Source organism: Aulonocara sp. 'chitande type north' Nkhata Bay, linkage group LG10, assembly GCF_057382095.1.
Source record: "Aulonocara sp. 'chitande type north' Nkhata Bay isolate Kocher_YH1m ecotype deep benthic linkage group LG10, A_spYH_male_GT1.1, whole genome shotgun sequence".
In the NCBI taxonomy this organism is placed as follows: domain Eukaryota; kingdom Metazoa; phylum Chordata; class Actinopteri; order Cichliformes; family Cichlidae; genus Aulonocara; species Aulonocara sp. 'chitande type north' Nkhata Bay.
The window spans coordinates 12,338,860-12,360,302 of record NC_141353.1 but is presented as its reverse complement, the minus strand read 5'-3'; the positions used below and the strand labels follow the sequence as shown (position 1 = coordinate 12,360,302).

General features: G+C 39.2%; 3 protein-coding genes across 5 annotated transcripts; 2 read left to right on the top strand and 1 right to left on the bottom strand.

The window, feature by feature from the left end:
- Nucleotides 1–251: 251 nt before the first annotated feature.
- LOC147320351 (microfibrillar-associated protein 3-like) lies at nucleotides 252–4,200 on the bottom strand. Its single transcript, XM_086308263.1, has 3 exons — nucleotides 4,086–4,200; nucleotides 2,811–3,096; nucleotides 252–1,453 (listed from the first exon to the last, which is right to left on the bottom strand). The coding sequence occupies exons 2-3, from the start codon at nucleotides 3,049–3,051 to the stop codon at nucleotides 726–728; spliced, it is 969 nt and encodes a 322-aa protein (XP_086164389.1). The 5' UTR covers nucleotides 3,052–3,096; nucleotides 4,086–4,200; the 3' UTR covers nucleotides 252–725.
- A 569-nt stretch (nucleotides 4,201–4,769) lies between these two features.
- Nucleotides 4,770–13,263, top strand: fam114a2 (family with sequence similarity 114 member A2). Of its 2 annotated transcripts, none has more exons than XM_086308261.1 (14): nucleotides 4,770–5,043; nucleotides 6,565–6,807; nucleotides 7,305–7,404; nucleotides 7,575–7,676; nucleotides 8,210–8,325; nucleotides 8,449–8,583; nucleotides 8,759–8,923; nucleotides 9,047–9,170; nucleotides 9,253–9,338; nucleotides 9,583–9,678; nucleotides 9,813–9,937; nucleotides 10,037–10,109; nucleotides 10,559–10,612; nucleotides 11,540–13,263. In XM_086308261.1, exons 2-14 carry the CDS (start codon nucleotides 6,589–6,591, stop codon nucleotides 11,639–11,641), a joined length of 1,497 nt encoding a protein of 498 aa, XP_086164387.1. In that variant the 5' UTR covers nucleotides 4,770–5,043; nucleotides 6,565–6,588; the 3' UTR covers nucleotides 11,642–13,263. The 2 variants fall into 2 exon arrangements, with proteins under 2 accessions (XP_086164387.1, XP_086164388.1); XM_086308262.1 differs by having other exon boundaries at nucleotides 8,225–8,325; nucleotides 11,540–13,262.
- Nucleotides 13,264–13,786: 523 nt separating this feature from the next.
- On the top strand, nucleotides 13,787–21,089 carry cnot8 (CCR4-NOT transcription complex, subunit 8). Of its 2 annotated transcripts, none has more exons than XM_086308258.1 (7): nucleotides 13,787–13,906; nucleotides 17,329–17,554; nucleotides 17,954–18,147; nucleotides 18,733–18,894; nucleotides 19,502–19,646; nucleotides 19,794–19,904; nucleotides 20,273–21,089. In XM_086308258.1, the coding sequence occupies exons 2-7, from the start codon at nucleotides 17,438–17,440 to the stop codon at nucleotides 20,399–20,401; spliced, it is 858 nt and encodes a 285-aa protein (XP_086164384.1). In that variant the 5' UTR covers nucleotides 13,787–13,906; nucleotides 17,329–17,437; the 3' UTR covers nucleotides 20,402–21,089. The 2 variants fall into 2 exon arrangements, with proteins under 2 accessions (XP_086164384.1, XP_086164385.1); XM_086308259.1 differs by having other exon boundaries at nucleotides 13,834–13,885.
- The last annotated feature ends 354 nt before the right edge of the window (nucleotides 21,090–21,443 follow it).

Sequence of the window (21,443 nt, the reverse complement as noted above, 5' to 3'; positions counted from 1 at the left end):
TCAAGTGAGTGACAGGAAGCGCTGACATGAAAACAATCGACACGGCGATACGAGAACATTTCATTGCAGCATTTTGCTCTGTGGAAGCTCACTGACTGTCAAAGCGAACGCAAGTGAAGAGTAGCAAATGATATCTGAAAGAGGATAATGAGCGCTTGCTGCTTCATCGGCTGTGTGCAGAAAAACTCAAAGAAGGCAAAGTTAAAGGTGAGCCAACACGCAGGGTTGAAAAAAAAAAAAAAAAAAATAGGAATACAATATATTCAAGAGGGTAAAGGAGGAAAAAAAATTACTATTCTCTGCTGTATCAAACTGAGGCAAAATGAGACCGAGGAACTGTTAGGGAACAGCTTTTGATTCTTGAGAACAAAGCTGGACCTTTTGCACTTTCCTCATCATCACTAATTAAACAAACGTTAGTGTGTGTTTGTGTGTGTTGCATTATGTGCAAAAAGGGAGATTACTGCAAGCATAACGTAGGAATAGATGTGCAAAATGAAGGAAATTCAGTTTTAAGCAGGAAGGAAAACAGTATTTTAATGTCCACAGATGAATTCATAACTTATCATAAACAAGATGTTTCAATACAAGACTTGGTGACACAATTAAATAAGAAAGGGAGGAGATAAGAATGTTATCTAATAATCAGCTGCACAATTTAACAATTTCTTGATCACTAATTTGCAATCAGAAATTAGTTTTTGATGGGATTCACATTACTTATATCACACAGATGTTCGTGTGCCTGGTGGGAGCACATGAGCGGGTCCTCTATCCTCACTGACGGTCTTCTCAGAAGTTGTATGGACAGACACTTTGACGTAGTCACCACCTCCATCATTCCTTTGCCCTTTGCTTGAAAGCAGTGCCTGCTCCTCTGCATCCTTGTCGGGGTTGGGGGGGGCAGTAATCTGTCTGTTCCCTCTCGCCACAGTCGACTCTATGTGTTCTGACGCAGGGTTCCCGGTCTCCCCCGTCTCCTCTACCACCGCCCGGCAGTTTAGGATGAGTGGCGGCAAAGGCACGCTGCGGGCCAGCTCCTCGATGTGACGGGCAAACTCCATAGTTTTGAACTGCGTGACCTTGGCGAGCTCCACCGTCTTGGCTGAAGTGACAATGGGGATGCTCTTGGCAACCTCGAATGCCTTCTGCAGCTTCTCTGTGCCCTCTGTCCGGAAGAACTCATTGATGACCCTCTCCATCTCCTTGAGGTGGCTGCTGACCATGCACAGGCGGGCCACGTTGAGGATCATGGTGATGGTGAAGGCCACCAGGCACACAACGACGAAATGCAGCCCCAAGCCACTGTCAGAGTAGGCAACGCGAAGAGTCACCGTGTAGTTTTGGGTGCCGCCGCTGGCGCTCGAGGCAACGCAGGTGTAGCTGCCGCGGTCCTCAAACAAGACCTCGGTGATGTTCAGGATGCCTTCCTCTTGAATCTGCCACCTTCCACCTGCGGCAATAACGCACAACATATTTTTACTTTTACCACAAAGTTTCTCATTAAAACGTTCAAATCTCCTTCATCTCCTTAATCAGCAGCATTACCTAAGGCAATTTGTCAAAGACAAGAAATAGAAGGCAGTCATTCTTTTTCTCCAAACTCTAATCAGTACACATCTCTGTCACCTGCTGACAAATAGTTCAGCAAGTCAACCAGAATGACAATTTCTGGATTTCTTTAGTATTTGAAAATTAAAATACCTACAGAGACCTTTTGGTGACATGGTAACAAGTGTACAAATACAGAAGGTGGTTTTATTCAATGCCAGTGTCCTGGGTCTACAATTATTTAAATACAACATCGTGTAACACATTATAGCACATCGGGATGTTATGTTAAAATTCATAGAAGTCCAATTATTAAAATGGCAGCACGAGTTAGGTTTGCAAAGTTACATCTGAACAGACTCAAAGACTTCGGGAACAATGTCCTTTAGACAGACAAGGCCAACGTGGATGTGTTTGGCAATAATACCCAGCATCATGTTTGTGCTGATAAGCTGTATTTGATTTTTGTTAAACACCTCACACTAACTGTTTGCTAAAGGCCAACTGTTTGACAGCTAAAACTAGGCCAAAACTGGCTCATGCAACAGGACAATGATCCTAAGCACAGCAGCAAATCCACAAGTTGCACAGGCCCAGCCAAAGTCCGGACCTCAACCGGACTAAACTGCTATGAACGGACCTTCAATTTATTTCTGTTAAAGGTGGTTCAGCAAACTACTGAATCATGAGATGTACTTAATTCATCACACACTGCTTCTGCAGTTTGTGTTAGATAAATAATGATGCAGTGTGTCACATAGTGTAGGCCAGCAGGGGGTTTTCTACGGAAGAGGATTAGGGCCACTAAGTGGGTACGTCTTTTTTTTTCTTCTTTTCCTGAATTCTGAGAAAAAAGTCAGAATTCTGACTTTAATCTCAGATTTTTTTTCCAGTGGCCCTAATCCTCTTCCGTAGTTTTCAGTGTCTGAACACACAAAATTTTATATATGAAATGAAGCATACTTCCTTTTTCCACATACTGTTTGTGACTAAAGTATTATTCATGGTAAAAACAGTAACAATGATTGACTAAGTGATTGATATGCTGGTTGAAAGGCAGTGCTTATGTGTCTTACTTTACATAAAACCTTTTTGTCACTTTCAGAATTAAATGCCACTGAAATATCAGCACGAGCACTAACTCTGAAAGTATGTTTTTCAGTTCATTTGATTGCTTTCAGATTTAAAAAAAAAAGCCATGCAGGACGAAAAGAACTCGAAGCTGATCAAAATCTCGCTGCTTCATTTCCTCGTCCTACCTGCGTCGTCACCCTGCAGGGGTCCTTTAGAGTTGTACCAGCTGATGTTATCATAGGTCCCGGTCACGTTACACGTAATCAGCATGCTCGACCCCTCCTTCACCACGATGGGTGGGATGCTAGCCCGCTGCATTGAGGTCACCACCTCTGACCCATTGTGAGCTCCACCTGCTTTCCAGCAATTGAGCAGTAAGAATGTGGCGAGCCAGTGAGAGAGGTGAGGATTATGAGGCAAAAACATGTTGAAAAGAGCCACAGGTTCAGCTCACATTGGGACGAGACAAACCTGCAAAACAGGAAAAGTCAACGGTCAAATCTGATGTAGCGTCATATGACAACAGGCCCTTAGCTCTTTAGTGTCTTTATAATATGTACGTCTGCATTTCACAAATTTGAATGTTTAGTATATTAGTATTTTATGCAGTAATCATCAGGACATAAAACCTTTACAGGACAATTTTAATTAAAAGGAAATCACTTGAGTTTAAATGTTGTGTTTAAGCTCTTCTTCCAGTGAGGTTTTTTTTTTTTTGCTTGTTTGTTTGTTTTTTAATCTTTTTTTTTTTTCAGAGCACTTTGTTGAATTCTTGATCTCATTTTTCTCCATGTCCCAACATTTAAGTTACAAAATCATCACCCTTTTATTTGAATAACATTATAATTTTGCTCTGAAGTCACTTTTAGCTCATTTTTTTAATCTATCTTTTCTGAACCCTGTGTAAGTGTACTGAAAAGAAATCTCGGTTATAACATTAAGTATACGGCGAACGGGACAGGCGTGAGGCACATTTACAGTGATGCTTAATGAGTGCGCTAAACTAACAATTCAGAATAAATTATCGGAAAAGTGGGCAATTCCTTAATTCGTTTACAGACTGAAAGTATCAGTAAAAGGTACTGTGGTGCTATAATACACCGAGTTTTAAACAGAAATATAACATAGGTCAGACACAGCTTGATTAAATAACAAACTGGTTCTTGTTACCGCACTAGCGTCCCAGGCACGATAATGGTTTTCGAACTAAAACCATTCAAATCCCCACCTGTTGCCCACAGAAACCAAGGCAGCCAAATCCACCATCAGCAAGTGGCAAAAAACATCAGATATGTATAGGATTCAGTACCACGTACGAAAGTGACCCAGTTCGGATGTCGGATTTGTGCTGTTCACACCGTCATACCATGATCGGATATGGGTCGCATAGGGTCAAAAAAGTCGGATTTGATGCGCTTTCGCCTGCAGTGTGAAGTTTTACAATTATTTTAGTAATTTACCTTGAGTGTGCCAGCCAAGGAAGCACAATCCATCCGATCCATTCACTTCCTAGTACAGGTATGAGTGAATGGGCGTGGTTTTCTGTCAACTCTTCCATGCAGGTAGGTGAGATCACGTCACTGTCGCCTATTTATTTATTTTACATTTTTACACGATTTATAAGAAATAATCTAAGTCAAACAGTTTATGTACTGAACGTTTTGTTATTTATTCAATGATTCATTAGCAGTTTTTATCTTTAATCGTGTTTCTCTATTTTTTTTCAATAAGTAATAACAAGGGATATAATAGTCATTTGTATTTGTATATTGTTGTTAGAATTAAACATTATTATTATTATTATTATTATTATTATTATTATTATTATTATTATTATTATTATTAAAGTAGCAATACATTAACTAAGCGCATTTTATTTTGACGTTTCCGGAAGTCTTGTTTTCTTTTTTTAATCCAGGACGACAGACCCCCCTAATGGGACTGATTCATTTCAAAATAATATTGCAAAAACTGAACCCTAAACTACTAACCTAACTTTTCGGTTCGAGTTTGTACTTTTTGTAAATTAAACTTTGAGCACATTTGTTTTTTTCTCTTCTATAAAGATTAATACGTTTGACGTTACAGTCAATTTGTGAGCATCAATGTGCTACATACTTTTATTTTGAAGAGAATAACAGGAATTCGTGTTTTTCATTGTGACTAACAGCTAGACTTTGAAAACAAAATATGACGTGGCTAATCCGGGTGGAAAAACCACAGCACGAAAATCTGAGCCATTAAAGTGTTTGTCAGAAAACTAGAAGTTGCTAAAGGTGTAGATACTAAAGTGCAAACCGAAACAATAAAAGGCGGATCTTATTTTTAATTTGGAAGCGGAAACTACTACAACTATTAGCTGATTGAGCTAACGTCACCTGCTAACATTACGACTTTGACAGCTGAGCAGGAGAAAAGGTGAGTTAATAGCAAGGAACTTAAGTTAGCTTGTTTTTTCTCATTAAATTATTAGTTTATTATAGTTGAACCAGCAGTCGATGCTAGAAAAACAGCTGACGCTCGTGTAAAGGATACTTGCAAGACACGAACTCGATGTTCTCCTAAACTGTTAGCAAGCGTTTTGAAAGGGAGAACTTAACAGTAAATCCAGTAAACATCCAGTACGTATTGATCCCAGCGCTAAACTATTACCACGGACTACAAGAAAACGTGACACACACATTTTTATGGATTATCTTTATACTTGTACAAACTCCTACTTTTTCTTCTGTGTGATGATTGTTTTCTTTGTCACTTTGGACTTTCTATGTACTTAAATATGATTCAGCATCACTACCTCCAGCTCCCATGGATAGCTAAAAGCAATGCAAAGTCGGATTAATGCATTAATCTCATATTGTAAGAATAATTAGATTTGTCCTGACAGCTCCACGATTTAACGCTTGGAGATGTGAAAAGCTTCTGCTTCAAACCCATAAGAAAATACATCTCCTTAGAGTTGGTTAAAGCCTTGGTTAAGGGCCAAGCTAAAGAAACATTTAGTGCACCTCGTTTTTATGAGTAGAACAGCTTATGAACAGTGCATTATGTAGTGTTTCTTCCTCTTGTGAAGCCCCGGTCAAAATATTTCTGTTTTTATGAAAAGACGCAGAGATTCCCTCACAAGTTTGATTTACTGGAGTCACTGTTTCAAGACTAAGTCTTTTGAAATTAGTGATTATCTCCCTGACATTAGAATGTATCACCCCCCCCCCCCCCCCTTAAAACAGTTAATTTCATATAAAAGGTCTCTTTTTTTTCTACCTTTCTTTTCTTTTTTCATTTCTTTTGTACGTACATTTTGATAAAATCCTGATTTTGAAGCTGTGATTTTGTTGAAATGTTTCGATTGCAGATCTTATCCAAGTTTAAGTGTCGTTGGGTTTTTTGTTTTGTTTTTTTCTTTTTAACTGTAAAAACTTATAAAGTTATAAATGTACTTATAAAGTTATGAAGGTTTAAAAATTCTGAAAAAGTAACACAAATTGAAATCCCAGCCCATGTACATCAAGGGACTTTTAATTTGAAAATATTCATAATATGAAGGTAAAATTTTCAGTACTTTTTTAATGTGTGTTAGTGTGGAAAAAAAAAAAAGGAACCCGGACTCCTCTGGGAGGTGAACTGAATTTACTCATGATTGAAACTGAATACTACTACTGCTATCACTACTACTACTATTAATAATAATAATAATAATAATAATAATAATAATAATAATAATAATAATAATAATTAAACAAAAAAATTAAACTCACAAGTGAAGTTGACTGACTCAGTTGAAAGGTCGACTGACACGTGATGAGGTGAGAAGTGCACAAGAGAGTTAACTACAAACCAGTACCTGGCATTTCCGCTAGTATCCAAAGCAACAAGCAAATCATTTTGTTTATTGCCAGAGTTTATGCAGTGCCTTTTTTTCCTCCTCTTTCTTTCCAGGTATGCACTGAGACATTTGGTAACATGTCAGACAGTGAAGCTTCTTGTGCAGCAGCCAAGGGTGCAGAGGCAGCGCCGGAAAAGCAGAATGTCTCTCCCGCTCGAACCCCTGACAGCTCCTCTCCATCCACACCTGACATCTCCACTGATGTAGCTCCGACGAGAAAAGCCAGGAGGAGGCCAGAAACCCAGCCTGCGGCCAAAGTTCAGGAGACTCCAAAAGAGGATGAGCAGCCAGCAGAGGTAGTAGAAATTGAAGTACTGCTCATACTCGAAGAACTAAAGATGATTGCAAAAAGAGAAGAGCTGAAGCCATAATTTCCATCATGACTTCTTTTTCATCCTGCAACATATCATGTCACATAAACATCTTCAAAAGAAGCTTGTGTGTTTGGTCGTTGACACTGTAAAGCTATCTCACAGGGAAGTGTGATACCTGATGAGCGTGGGTGCAATAACACTTTCACATGAGATTCTTAATGACCCTGCTGATGTGCGATGTCATCTAATTATCTATTGGATGATTTAACAACCTAATGGGCTTAGACTAAATGGTCTGATGTGTTGGATAGTTATTCTTGTGTGAAATGTGAGTTTTAAACAAGCTGCGTTTGTCATAATCTTTAATGGTTTTCTGTGAAACCACTAAAAGGCACTTGTTGAAGTCATCTTTCTGTTTTACTCATTCACAACATCTGTTTTGTGTCTTTTCTTCTTTCTCCTTCTGTCCTCATTCTCAGACATCCAATCAGTCGACCGTGTCTCAGGGTGGCTGGGGTTACTGGGGCAGCTGGGGCAAATCCATCTTATCCACAGCAACAGCTACTGTGACCACTGTGGGTGAGTATCCAACACATCACTCAGTCTTTACAAGTACACAGTTGGCTCCTCTGAAAAATAGTACAACACCAAGTCATTTGTTGTTTAAACGTAGTCTTGCTTTGGCCTTTTTCATTCTGTTACTGTTAAAGCTTCTCTGCTATATGTACTGATGTCTTCTGTCTGTTTAGGCCAAGGTATCACTCAGGTGATCGAGAAGGCTGAGACATCACTGGGAATCCCCAGTCCAACCGAACTGTCAGCTCAGGTGGAGGAAGAAGAGAAACAGAAGGGTAAGGCCGCATTATTGTGAATATGAAAAATGTTTGTTAGAACCTGGAGGATCAATAAAGCCAGGCTCTCCAGTCAAGATGATCAAGATGTATCAAAACACTTTAATGGGCACATTTGATTTGACTTTTCATCTGCTGCTAATGAACCAATCAGATGTTGATCACTTCAGTCAGAGAGGACTGGCTGATGGAGATCTGCCAAGAATTCAAAATTAATATAAAAGCAAAATGCAACACCGGTACTTCAGATAAGACGGGAGCTGGCAGAGTGTGGCAGAAAATTGTTGATCCTGTAGATTGCTAAGTGGATATATTTGCTTTAGTACTCCGTTTCTGATGTTACAGCAGCAAATTAATAGAGTTTTACTTTCATTTTGATTTAAACATCTTTAGGCTACTGAGTTCCTTCAAGTCCCATAGCTTTGTGAAGGAAAGATTTGTCCAAATGAAAATGAAATTAATTGAATTGACCCATTTAAATTATTATTTTTTTCTCTCGTGTAATCCTTGGACATTGATTTTTATGTCGTTAGTGTCTTCTCCTGTAGATGGCACCAGCATGGAGCCCGACAAAGCAGTAGATGAATCGTCAGCAGTGGGAAGTGCGATGGGAATGTTGTCGTCACTCAGTAGCGTCGTCCAGAGCACGGTAAGCTGATGCTTAAAACTAGAGAGCACTTGTGTGTTGGTGCGACTGTTCTCACTTGACAAAAGTTAGGAATTTATTTTAGCTCATATTTTAAAGAAAAGTTTAAACTGGGCTTCCTCGCAGGGTAAGACCGTGATAACAGGAGGTCTAGATGCTCTTGAGTTCATTGGGAAGAAGACGATGGACGTGATAGCAGAAGGTGATCCTGGCTTTAAAAAGACCAAAGGACTGATGAGACGGAACGCCACTCTCTCTCAGGTAGGTAGTAAATACAAAACCAAGCTAAAATCCTAAAATCTCACTCAAACTTAATGGACAAGAGGGAACATATATATATGAAGACTTTAAAGCTTAGTGGATGGCATAGATTTCTGGAGCCGTGTCCCTTATCATGTGTCACACTCTCTCAACTCTGTCACTCTTTGTTTCTCAGGTGCTGAGGGAGGCGAAGGAGCGAGAGGAGCTGCAGTCAGCAGACAAAGACTCGGCAAATTCAGACAAGAAGGTGGTCGCTCACTACGGGATGCTGTTTGATGAATTTCAGGGTCTGTCACACCTTGAAGCTCTGGAGATTCTATCTCGAGAGAGTGAGTCAAAGGTACAATGAAAGTCTCTGCCAAAATATCACTTCTGCTGTAGCTAAAAACATACAAAGACACTGTTTCTATGCTTTACATTTCTGGGGAATCTAGTAAAGTATTTTCTCTTGTGTGTGCTGTAGGTGAAGTCGGTGCTCTTGACTCTATCAGGAGACGAGCTGGTTGAGCTCAGAGATGAGCTCGACCAAATCAAAAGCTCCTTCTCCCTGGTGGAGTTCGATGATGAGGAAGTTGATGAGAGTAAAGGTAATGTCTTTTAAATCAGCTATAAAAGTTTCACAGCTGCAAGAAGAACCTGAAATAAATGATGGTGCATTTCTAATTGCAGATGAAGACGGATTAGAGTTTGAGAGGGAGTTAAAGGAGGCCATGGAGGGCCTCAGTGTTTCTGCAACTGCAGACAAACTGAGCAAGGTACAGCTCAAACAATTCACTGTGCAGAATCATATTCCTGCCAGTTTCTGACTCATTATTCGAAATGTTACAAGGACCTTAACTTGTCTCCCTTGTCGTTAATTTGATGGGAAAAGTAACAGAAATATGTCAGATACACTCATAGCTTTTAAATCTATTAGACTGGTCTCTTTCTGATTTACAGTAACTGCTAATTCTCAACTCGCCAATTTCCTGTTAAAGTATGATTGCTAACATCCAACAGGCCTGTAAGAGCTCCGCCAGCCTGATTAGTGAGCTGACCAAACAGCATGTGGAAACAGATGTAAATGAGGAGGATGTGAAGAAGCATAGTGTGGAGGTATGTCTTACTGACATCATCAACATATATATATTTTTTCAGTGTCCAACATTGCAAGTATTGGACGTTTGAGGGTAATACTTGACTGCAGGATTTGACCAAGTAGCAATGGTGTGTGTGTTGAATCTTGTCAGGAGGTTCATGCTGCAGCTATCAGGAGTCTGGCCGAGCTGACGGCCAGATCCATCGAGCTTTTCCACAAACTGGCTGAGATGATCCTTTTCTCCAATGGCAGTGCAGAGGCCAGCGTCCTGTCACAGTAAGACAGCATGAGCGGGGGACTCAGGGGTGGGGATATTTCACTTTTTCTGTGCACTTTAATTAACTGTATACCTTTTGTCATGCTGTCTGTTCTCAGGTTAACTGTTGTCCTGTGTAAAGAAATCTCACTGCTGTCCAAGAAGTTTACTTCCTGCCTGACAGCAGCAGGGGTAAGTTTCAAGATCCTATCCATCTGTTTTAACGTCAGGGCGTCACTGATACCTGATGCTTGTAAAGCATTTGTCCCACCACACTTAGATTTTCATATTTACTATGTAAATTTAAAGTCTTAAAAGTAACAGATGTTTTATTTTCCACTGATGTCATTTATTGTTAATCTGACCTCCACGTGTTTATTATTTCTTCATATTATCACACTGTTGATAAGGAATCATAGTAAGCAGTTCAGCTGATGTCTCACAGTTATTATATTATAAATATCATTTTAGAAGGAGATCTGCATTAGCCACAAACTTCATCATTTTGTTTCCATCCACATTTTTCTGTTTTTATGTCAAACCCTAATTTATGCTTCTCTTTGCAGTGTTTTCTCTTCCAAACCACTAATTCTTTGTTCCACAGAGAGATCATTTGAATTTAATTTTTTTCTGTTTTACAGTCAAACGAGAAGGGAGAAGTCCTCAACCCCCTGATAACAGGAGTATTTTTAGAGGTTTGTCATATTACTGCAGCCAACATATGTTCATTAAGGAATTGTCCAAAATGTTTTTGTTTTTCGAATACATACAACACACCAGGGGTTCTGGCACTGTCTACTTTATAGAGATCCTCATCTTTTGGGATTCTTCGCAGTTCAGTATGTCAGTTAAAGGTCCGTTCGTGTAAAACAAGAAGCGTTCTCGTCTTTCCTTTTAAATTTGATTTGGTGTCCCACAGGGGTCAATTCTCGAACCTTCTTCATTTAGTCTGTATTTCCTTAGTTGTGTTGTCTGTAAAATTCCTGATGACTTACTTTAGATGTCTGATTTTTCCAGCCAGTAGGGTTCTGGAGAAACCTCAATATAATCATTTCCTGTAATTTAAAACTAAGAAGTCGTATCAGCTCATTGCTTCAGCAGAAGAACAGAACAGAATCAGTTATCTGACTGTCGTTGTTACTTAATTGCAAGAAAAGTATATCAAAAATATTTACTATAGCTAAAATAAACAAAACAATTTATTTATCTGCTGCTCAGAGCACTTTAACTTTTGGTTGTCTTGACAAGGACTGTGCTACAATGATATTAGAGTAAATTAAGACTTTTGTCAAAGAAATATTATTTCAGCTCATGACTGAAACATGACTAGATGTCAGGAGAAGATTTACAGCTATTCAACACGAAAGCTACGTTCTAATAGTCAGAGAAAACTGTGCTGAGACTTGATTTTATGGTGTTTTATACAAAGTGTGACCAAAAGCAAAAGCTGATTTAAAATTGGTTGGCTAGTTCCTCCACACCACTTCATCCTGCTTCATCAGGATCTCTGCTTGTAGAAGTTTGAGTTTTAAAACCCCATATAGATTAACAGACATTAGTATGGACATTTGGAGATTGATATTTCATACTAACGTGTTCTTTGTTTTTTAAATCCCACACAGGCATCCAACAGTGCATCTTACATCCAGGATGCCTTCCAGCTCCTTATGCCAATACTGGAGATATCTCACATCGAGAGGAGAGTTCAGCTTACGCAGCAGTGACCCGCTAACCTGACCTCTGCACTCCACTACAGCCACTAAGCTGGGGCTCAGAGTCTCAGCAGAGAACTGACATATCTTTAAAATGTTTAAGTTGTCTGGTTTTTCAGCTCAAGACAAAATCTACTTTGAGATTAGGAGAGAAAATGTTTTCTTGTCAAACAGTGTTACCTTTCTGCGCATTGCTGGTTTATTTGGACTGTATGTTATATGAAGTCATTGGTGTACAGAAGAAGAAGAACAGTGTGGATTTATAATGAACGCAGAACAATTTTTACTTTCATTGCACAAAATACACTACCTTTTCTTGGGTGTTATTCATTCACTTAGTTCAGGCATCTCATACAGGATACCAACCAGTGATAACTTGTTTCCAAAAGAACATCTTAACAAAATAAATGGTAAGATGTAGACATGAGGCTTCACTCTTACTGCAAAGCAAATCATTGCTGGTCCTGGAGCAGCTGGACTCTAAGTGTGTTTGCTAAAATCTTCAAGACACAATAATTTTAGTTTTTGGCAACTTGTCCTTAAATCAGGGGCAGACTGAATGTGATAAGCCTACAGTTCTGTTGCTTTTTGGCTAACTGAAGGATGATATTTGGAGTTTTCTTTCCCTTTGTTTTAAACCCACATCCTTCTAGGTTTACATCCAATATCAATTTTAAATTTTGCACCATCGCATGTCAGCACTCGTTCTAGCCAACGTCTCTTTTTCTCTATAGACAGCCTCAGATTTAAAGAAGACTTTGAGCCAACATTTCTTTTACGACTGCACCACTTTTACTAGATTTGATAGAAAAGTCGTGGAGCATTTAAAAAAAAAAAAAGACCAACAAGCTGGTCACATAGCTTCAATAGTTTACATTAATGCCCTTGCATTCTGTAAGAGCATTTTAAATAAACCTTTAAGAAATCGTCTAAATGTTTAAGCGATGCTGAGTTGAGATTCAGAGTTTCAGTTTGTTTAGGAGAAATAGAATAATAAATCTTGAAAGGGACGTATTATTTTCATTTCCTGCTCTATACTTTTGGTCTCTTTTTAAGCAGCTTTGTTCACAAATTCAAAATGAACCTCATTTTTCTTATACTGTACAGTTTATCATTTAACTTGAAACTCCCGTTGAACCAACTTTATATTGATTGGTTACCTCTTGTACAAAAATGTACAAGCTCAAATGTTGACAATCAAAAAAGTTTGAACATCCTGTCCTGCCACAGCTTATAATTTACTCCATGTCTGCTTTGTCCTTACTGTCCATCCCCAAAGCCTGTAGGTACCATGTAGAAAACCATTGTTTCATCAATTTTTCCATCAATGAAATAAAAAAGCAGTGCACAGCAAAATAAAACTCATTAGTGAGGTATACAAACATGATGATTGTAAGTGTCAGTGTTATAAGCCTGCTTTCCCCTTTTGTCATCTATCCAACATGAAAACTTCTGTCTGCCAAGAAGATAGAGGACTGCTAACAGCTGAGTGTTGTGGGCATGTAAATTTATGGTTTCGGAGTAATATGGAGCAATATACTGTACGCTATGGCATATTACTGAGATGAGATTCAAATAAATGTGCTTCCTTCAAGCTTTTTGTGTTTAAATTGCAGGGTTACATGTTGTCAGTGGTTTTTGACTTTTTGTGTGCGCACATACTTTCTTTGGCTTCTCGTGACTAAATTAATCTCGTGACAGAATCCTTGGTCTGATGAGAAACCAGACATGTTTTTTGTTAATCCTTTATAGAAATTATCATTTCAATTTTTCAGTCTGGCTAATTGACTGTTTTCACTGTGGTTGTGTCTTTGGTAGAAAATAGTTCTTATGGTGGAGGGATTATCCAGATCAATGTAAAAGCACCTCTTTCACAGTTTACAACATTACAATTAGATTACCAGTGAAATTTATTAATGTATATGTTATAAGAAGTAGATATATGAATATCTGAGTTAAAGCGCAACAAAAAAATTTAAAGGTAATCCTGAAGTGTCTGAAGTGAAACCATCTAGACGTTAGGGAATTCAAAGTAAAAATATATTTGAAAGCAAAAAATAAATAAAGATGAAAATATCCAAAAATGGAAACAAATGTACCCCAGCATGTCATCTTATCACTTTATATTCTCCGGTTCGATGGGTGGCGCAGTGCCCATTTGAAGGTTCTCACCTAATAAACGCAAAGAGGAAGAAGCAGCAACAGCAGAAAGAAAGCGAAGAAGAAGATAGGGGTGCTATCACCTAGCTTGGAAGGGTACGTTGAAGAAATTTTCAGGTAAATTATTTTCTTTATTCTTCCACAGCAGCGCTGTGGTGTAGTTGAAGTGCGTTCAACTATAGTGAGACTATGAGATGTAGAAAAGCAGAGCTGCTTTTATGTAATCTCCGTTTCCGTGATGGTAGCTTTCCCGACAACGCGAGGCTTAGCTCGTAAACGTTAGCCATTCGTGCTAAACGCCGTGCTAGCTTCAATATTTTTTTTTGCAGTGTCGTCAGTTTTATTAAAAAAAAAATTAAGCTGCACGTTATTAAAAGCTCTCAAACTTTTAGCAACAATTTCCCCCCAAAAAAGACCCTTGTGCTTTTTTCATTTTAGCATTTAGCATTTGGGTTAGCTAGTCTAGTATCGTAAACAAAAGCCAATGTGAGTTCTTCATGATGTCATGGTAACACAAAGGCGCTTTATACCTGTCACTGTAACAGCAGGCATCACTATAATGGGACACCTTTCAGTAACAGGTTAAAGTCCTTCAAGAACAAAGTGTCGCCGCTCGGTGGTCAGCACAGGGTACTTATATGGGTAGTTATTTTGGAGCATTGTCTAAGTTCATGAGCTCGATACTTCTAAAAACTGGATGTGTAGAATAACCCACACTTAAAACGGGTAGAAGGCTGAAAGAGCCTTCAATTAAAATACCTTTGATTTGTTCTTAGTGCTGCGTGTTTAAACGGCACATCCTCGGTTGTTTTTTCGTGTTTCACACCCATATGACTATAGTACTGATTACTGTTTTTAGTGGTTATATTAATTTTTTTACGTTACGTTGTATACCGTAGTCTTTGTAGTAAAGTTCAGGATTTTATTTACGTACTTATCTATATATGTATGTATTTATTCTCTTTATGTCCACCAGTGAGATTTTGACCAGGAATTTGCTACAAACAAACAAACAAAAAACCCCCACTGATTTTAAACATTTTTTTTTAAAAGTGGGTTTAATTTACTAACGTTTTACATATTTCAAAACGAAGTTTGTGATGACATATGACTAGCTGAAGCACCGTTTATAGTATTTATTTCACTATTTAAATTGTAAGAGGAAGTATAACTGCTGAACAGTTTTTTACTAAAGTAAAGTAACCATATTTTTTCAGGAGTTGCACAATGTTTTTAGAGATCCACTTGCAACTTGAAAAATAGAGGAATAGGTGCCCCTCTGTCACCATGCAACCGTATCACTAATTTCCATCCACTGTTTGCTCTTCCTGTCATATGGATTGTTACTACGGAGAGCTCAAGCTGTGCTTGATGAAGAAGTCATTTGTTTATTTTTGGGTCACACATTTCCAGCTGCTAGTTTCTCTCATGTACCTTCATATCCTGGTTGTATACAACAGCGTATGCGCACTAAACGCATGGGATCATCCTGTGCTTGATGTCACAATGTTTTTATCACACAAAAATTTGTACTGGCTTCATCGGATATGGTATAACCATCGTACCCATTTTATCTCTTTTGTGTGGATTAATTTATCTAATATAAGCAATCTAACTACCGTATTTCCCGGACTACAAAGCGCACCTGAATATTAGCCGCACAAGCTAAAATCAGGGGAAAATCCTGTTTTGTACATACATTAGCCGCACCTGACTAAAAGCCGCAGGTGTTTCAATGTTGACTTATCATATGTAAGAGAATATGCACAAAGGGAATTGTCAGGAAAGAGATGGCTGTTTGGAGACACCCCTTTTATTAATATTTTGAAAAACAAGTTATGAGTACATATTTGCATAACCTTTTAGGTATATGTACAAGTAGCAGTAATTACAAGTAGGAAACATGTACTGTGCTTCATAAATGAGTAACAAATGTAGTACATAACAATAACCTACAGCACACCAGAAAAATAGATTCAGACTACCTTTTAGGCTCAGGTGCAGTGACACGGCTTTAACAAGAAGAAAAGTCAGTCATTCACCACCATCTTCCTGCCCACTAAAACCACCAAAGTCCTCTTCTCCAGTGTCGGATACGAACAGGCTCAGGGTGGCTTCATCATCCACTCTCAGCTTCTTTCCTTCGTTGTCACTTTCAAAACCAAAGAAATCCTCGTTGTCAGTGTCAGAGTCGAACACCCTCAGAAGGGCCGTGGCGGGGTCCTCCTCTCCATCATGCAGCAGTCCAGCCCTTCGAAATCCGTTGGTGATCATTGATGTTTTCACACTTTTCCACGCTGTCAGAATCCACCGGTGGAGTTGAGCATAACTTGCTTTTCGCAAGTTTATCGCCGCACATCATCCACGACTCCCGCTGAACGTGTAGCGCTACTTTGAAGTTTGTTTTTCGCGCTACTTGTACGGCACTATGTTGTCTGGCGGATGGACACGTGACCAACACACCACTCTTGAACCCCGATACTGTGTGTCTGATCACATGCCCTTCCGCCAGGCAACGTAGTGCCGTACAACAGCGGAACAAACAAAACAAATCGTCTTACGATATGACAAAAATCATGGATAATCCATAGAAAAGCCGCACCTGACTAAAAGCCGCAGGGTTCAAAGCTTGTGCAAAAAGTAGCGGCTTATAGCCCGACAATTACGGTAAGTGGTCGGAGGTAGTTATCAACCCGACAAGTTTACCCAGGGTTTCTCTATCTAGTTAAAAGCATGTTTACATAAAAAAGCTGGTGGAGGCAGCATATAACCAATCATACTGATGAATAAGCAAGAGAACAACTAATTTTCCAGTGGAGGTCATAACTATACTATTAGAAAATGTGAACACCGTAAAAACTTACTACAAGCTGAAAGCGACAGTTTCATTGTTTCACTTCTGGTTTTTATAGGTAAATGATAATTATGAAAACAGAGTTCACACGTAGACTTAAACCTATGTGCAAATTTGTAATTTGCAATAAAGTTGTGTCAAAATTTTGCATAGCTGTCAAGGAAAAATCAAGAGAACCCAAATTTCTCATCACGGAAACACAAAAACTTGACTCTTCATGCACTGAGGTCTGGTGGATCTTTAAACCTTTTTTTTCTGTTTGTTTATTTTGGTTTTCCCAAAGATTTTTCCAGAGAATTGATTGAATTGGTTGAACTGTCAGTAGGTGTGGATTTCATATCTCAAACATACCCTGTTGAACAAATTTGGCCGTGAGTTCTTTAGCACTGGACTAGCCTCATAACACTGGAAAGAGTTAACCCTGAAGTTGTGTTAATAAGACCCAATCCTGCTTTATAAGACCGACCTCAGGTGTCTGACTGTCTGGCAACCCTACGATCATGAACTGATGTACAAATTGATGAATAAAATTTACCAGAATACAGATAATTAAGTGACTTGACTGCAAACCTCTCTATTAATGTGAAAATGAAAAGTATTCCCATATGTGTGTGTTCTTTTCTCGTGTTACAAGCATTAATTGGCCTTCTCTTCTGATACCAGTTTTCTTTTCATCTTCCCCCAGAGTTGTGTTTTTTTTCTTTTTTCTTTTTTTTTTCCTTTTTCGGTGTACTGCCGCCCGCCGCCTCGGTAACGAGTGCTTTTGTTGGGCTTTTTTCACCTGACCTGCCAACATGCCAGCCGCACTTACAGATTCCAGTCAGATAATCTGTGAGGTCTGGGCGAGCAATGTTGAGGACGAAATGAGGAAGATTCGGCAGATTATTCAAAGCTACAATTACATTGCAATGGTGAGTCTCTGGCGTGATGGCCTAATTTCTTTGTCCAATGTTTTTACACAGTTGAATTTGAGGTGAATTTTGTGATATAGTCTTTTTTTAATTTAGTAGCTGTGGTTTTACAAATGACATTTGTCTCTAGATACCTGCCCTATTGGTATCTTTTTTTCCTGCTCCCATTTATTTATTTTTAAAATCTCTGTTTATTGATGTTTTCTGTGGGGGGGGGGCAGTTGATCTCAAATATTATTTTCATATTTAATCGTAAAATTTACCTAAATGTCCTTAAAAGACTCATGGCTACTCATTTCCTTAGCTTTCACTGCTCTCAGGCTCTTATTTCAGTGAGTAATGACAGATTTCTGAGTGAAGAAAAACTGTAAACAAACACTTGTTGATATTGTTCACCAGGACACAGAGTTCCCCGGAGTTGTTGTCAGACCGATTGGAGAGTTTCGGAGCACAGTGGATTACCAGTACCAGCTGCTGAGGTGCAATGTCGACCTCCTGAAGATCATCCAGCTTGGGCTCACGTTCATGAATGAGGAAGGAGATTATCCCCCTGGCACAACAACGTGGCAGTTTAACTTCAAGTTTAACCTTACGTGAGTGGACTCTCTTTAAATCCTCGTTCTTTTCATTGTGTTGCAACCATCTGAACGTTTTAGTGTACTGACTGTGACTGAATGTAGAGAAGAAGGGTTGACTTAACCACCTGCTGCATTATAACTTCATCTCCACCATATGCCTACATGTCTTTGGAACTAAGTTGAAATCATGTTAGAGCAATTGTAAATTGATTGTTGCACTCAGACTGTATGTAAAAGATGGACACAGCTGGCTTTTACAGCACCTTCTGGTTAAAGTCCTGTAGTTAAGGGTCAAACTGCACACTGACAGTTTCAGACATACCCTGCTTTGCTGCCCTCTTTGACAATACAAAATGAGTATTATGTCATATTTGGTAAGTTTTGAAATAGTAACTGACAATTTGCTCTGTGACTTCCTGATGAGATCAAAAGAGCCAAAGGGTTGTTTTTTTCCCCGTAGATGTCTATACAACCGCAGGTCTTTTTGCAGCTGCGGGATTCGCCACCTGCTGGCTGTTTAAAAAGGCACATTTCAAAGCGTGAAGCTTTTTTAAACAGTGTGAATTTACTAAATGTGTTTTTCTCCGGTTCTCCTTCCAGAGAAGACATGTACTCGCAAGACTCCATAGACCTGCTTCAGAACTCTGGCCTCCAGTTTAAAAAACACGAAGAGGAGGGAATCGACACGCTCTACTTTGCTGAGCTCCTCATGACGTCCGGCCTGGTGCTGTGTGAAAACGTCAAGTGGCTCTCCTTCCACAGGTCAGTCATGTGTTTGCACCCTACACCACCTTTTAGTTGTATACAATAAAAAAATGATTTTAACAATAAATAAATGGTGTAACGTTGCTCTCTGCAGACCTTTCTAAAACCATGAATGAAGCTCAGCATGTGTAGTGTTAAAGCAAACTGAACCGTTTTCTTAGAGGTATTTCTGTGATATTTCTGCATCTGTGAGGTGTTCAACGAGTTTCTGAATCTCTGTTTCTTTTAGCGTTGTTTCTATCCCAGGAACTTTAACCAAAGAGTAGGAGGTTTGAAGGAAATGGATTCCATGGTCACCGGGATCTAAATTAAACTCTGAGAAATAATTTTAGTGTCCCAAAGAAGCAATAAGCTGAAAGAAGGGAACATTTGACTTCCTTTAAAGCTCCTGGGACTAAAAGTTGTGGATACTGGTGGAAATGAAAAGGCTGAACCTGATCAGTTTAGACATCTGTTACATTCTCCAAGACACAGTCCACCTAATTTCTCAATTTCATTTCGGGAAATAATTTTAAATAAGTCTCGTTCCTGCAGAGAAGACTGTAAGTAATTCTTTAGACATCATCAGTGTAACCCAGCTGTCCTCTTGTCCTTTGGTCCTCAGTGGGTATGACTTTGGCTACTTGGTGAAGCTCCTGACGGATGCACGCCTTCCCGAGGAGGAGCACGACTTCTTTCAGATCCTCAACTTGTTTTTCCCAGCGATCTATGACGTCAAGTACTTGATGAAAAGCTGCAAGAACCTGAAGGTAAACCTGGATAATTGAGTCACTACATCTGAGTTGGTGCTTCGGCTAGACTTGAAGCTGTTAATGGCTTCGCTTTTAAATAGAAGACATCTGTCAGATCAGATCAGGATGAGTTTTGACAGATATCTGACCGTGGTGTGTTTGCAGGGAGGGCTACAGGAAGTGGCAGACCAACTGGAGCTGAAGAGGATTGGACGGCAACATCAGGCTGGGTCCGACTCACTGCTTACAGGCATGGCGTTCTTCAGGATGAAGGAGGTACGCTCTCACAGATACCGGTTTGATCTCTGGTAGAACTCACGATGGCATCTGCAGCATTATTAAATGCTCATGTTTGCTCTTTATCCGAACTTTGAGTTACTTTGGAGATCTGAGTCAAAAGATCAGATATTACAGTAGTTTAATGTAATTTACCACTTTAAATATTTAATGTTATTCACTAAACTCAAACTGGACTTATTTAGCATGTTTGTGAATCCAAACGTCCTTTCTTTGAAAATAAATATGAATTTAAACTAATGGAAATCAGATACAAATTAAGCAAGTTTTGATCAAACAACATTCCTGTTTGCACACCTGAGACAGTGTTTGAGTCATGTCAGTGAAACTTTATATTTTGTCTGCAGCTTTTCTTCGAAGACAACATCGACGACGCAAAGTATTGTGGGAGATTGTACGGCCTGGGCTCGGGCTCCACCCAACCCCAGAACGCCATCTCCAGCTCGGGCCAGGAGGAGACCAACAACAAGCACTGACTGAGCGCTCGACCCTCCAAGTGGAACATGCACTTGTTTTAAAACCCAACCAGCAGACCCCCCACCACATGCTCTCAGACGTCCCTCGGCAAGACTTTACTAAATGCATATTTGTTTGAGCGTCGCCCTGCCAAGTGACAGTGGCTCCTTCACCGCTTTCTTTTTAGTCACTTTTATGAGTATATGGCCATATATTCATAAGACTTTTTTAAAAAAGCTTTTTTTGTTTTCTTCTCTCTCACAGCATCAGTGACATCTTTCTTTACAGCATGGGACCAGCTGCTCGATCTTACTGTGATTTTTAGACCAAACATTGACACGAAAGGTCGGGTCTTTTTCATCAGCCGGACTCTTCTCTTGTTGCAGGGATTTTTTTTCTTTCCTTCTTTCTTTTTAAGTTAATGCTGGAAGGGCCTGTAAATTAAAATGTATAATTTTGATGCAAATAAATGTTTTAGCTCTTTTCCACTTTGAGAAACTTTTAACAGTGGGAGTTGGAGTGTATAATTGTGCTTGGGTACTCACATGCTTCATTGGCCAAACTGCTGTCCTTCTGTACATTCACCCTCAGATCAAACTGTCCACGGTCACTTGTGCAGGTGTTGTGGTCACTTTTCTTTTTTTACATTCTTCATTGTTTTAAACAGTTGTACATTAAATTGTTTTGTATTTTCAATGCAAGCAAAAAGCATTTGCTCTTTTCTTAAGTAGATTTACAGAAACACAGTGTGTGTCTGTGTGTAGAAGGGTTAATGATATATAGATGGACTCCATCACAGTTTGTGCTCATAGAGAAAATTCTGATAATTTTGGAGAGAGAAGATGAGCATTTTGCACAAATGTACAGCTTTCTGAAAACAGGAAAATCATCTCCTCCTAAATTTTGCTTCAACTCCTAAACCATTTGGTGCTACAGAGAAAATTCTGATGGTTTTTGAAAGGTGAGCTTTAATTTTACAGGCAAAATTAAGAAATACGTCCAAGCAGCCTGTACGATACAACAAAGACTTCTGTGATGTTCTTTTGAAGATGTTCATTGAAA

What these genes read in the sequence shown, in the direction of transcription:
- LOC147320351 (XM_086308263.1), bottom strand. Translation starts at nt 3,051, where the DNA reads ATGTTTTTGCCTCATAATCCTCACCTCTCTCACTGGCTCGCCACATTC. An exon ending in CCTGCAGGGTGACGACGCAG is followed by an intron (nt 1,454 to 2,810) that starts GTAGGACGAGGA and finishes TTATTGCCGCAG; the next exon opens with GTGGAAGGTGGCAGATTCAA.
- fam114a2 (XM_086308261.1), top strand. Translation starts at nt 6,589, where the DNA reads ATGTCAGACAGTGAAGCTTCTTGTGCAGCAGCCAAGGGTGCAGAGGCA. An exon ending in CTGCAGACAAACTGAGCAAG is followed by an intron (nt 9,339 to 9,582) that starts GTACAGCTCAAA and finishes AACATCCAACAG; the next exon opens with GCCTGTAAGAGCTCCGCCAG. An exon ending in TGAAGAAGCATAGTGTGGAG is followed by an intron (nt 9,679 to 9,812) that starts GTATGTCTTACT and finishes GAATCTTGTCAG; the next exon opens with GAGGTTCATGCTGCAGCTAT.
- cnot8 (XM_086308258.1), top strand. Translation starts at nt 17,438, where the DNA reads ATGCCAGCCGCACTTACAGATTCCAGTCAGATAATCTGTGAGGTCTGG. An exon ending in GCTACAATTACATTGCAATG is followed by an intron (nt 17,555 to 17,953) that starts GTGAGTCTCTGG and finishes ATTGTTCACCAG; the next exon opens with GACACAGAGTTCCCCGGAGT. An exon ending in AAAGCTGCAAGAACCTGAAG is followed by an intron (nt 19,647 to 19,793) that starts GTAAACCTGGAT and finishes GTGTGTTTGCAG; the next exon opens with GGAGGGCTACAGGAAGTGGC.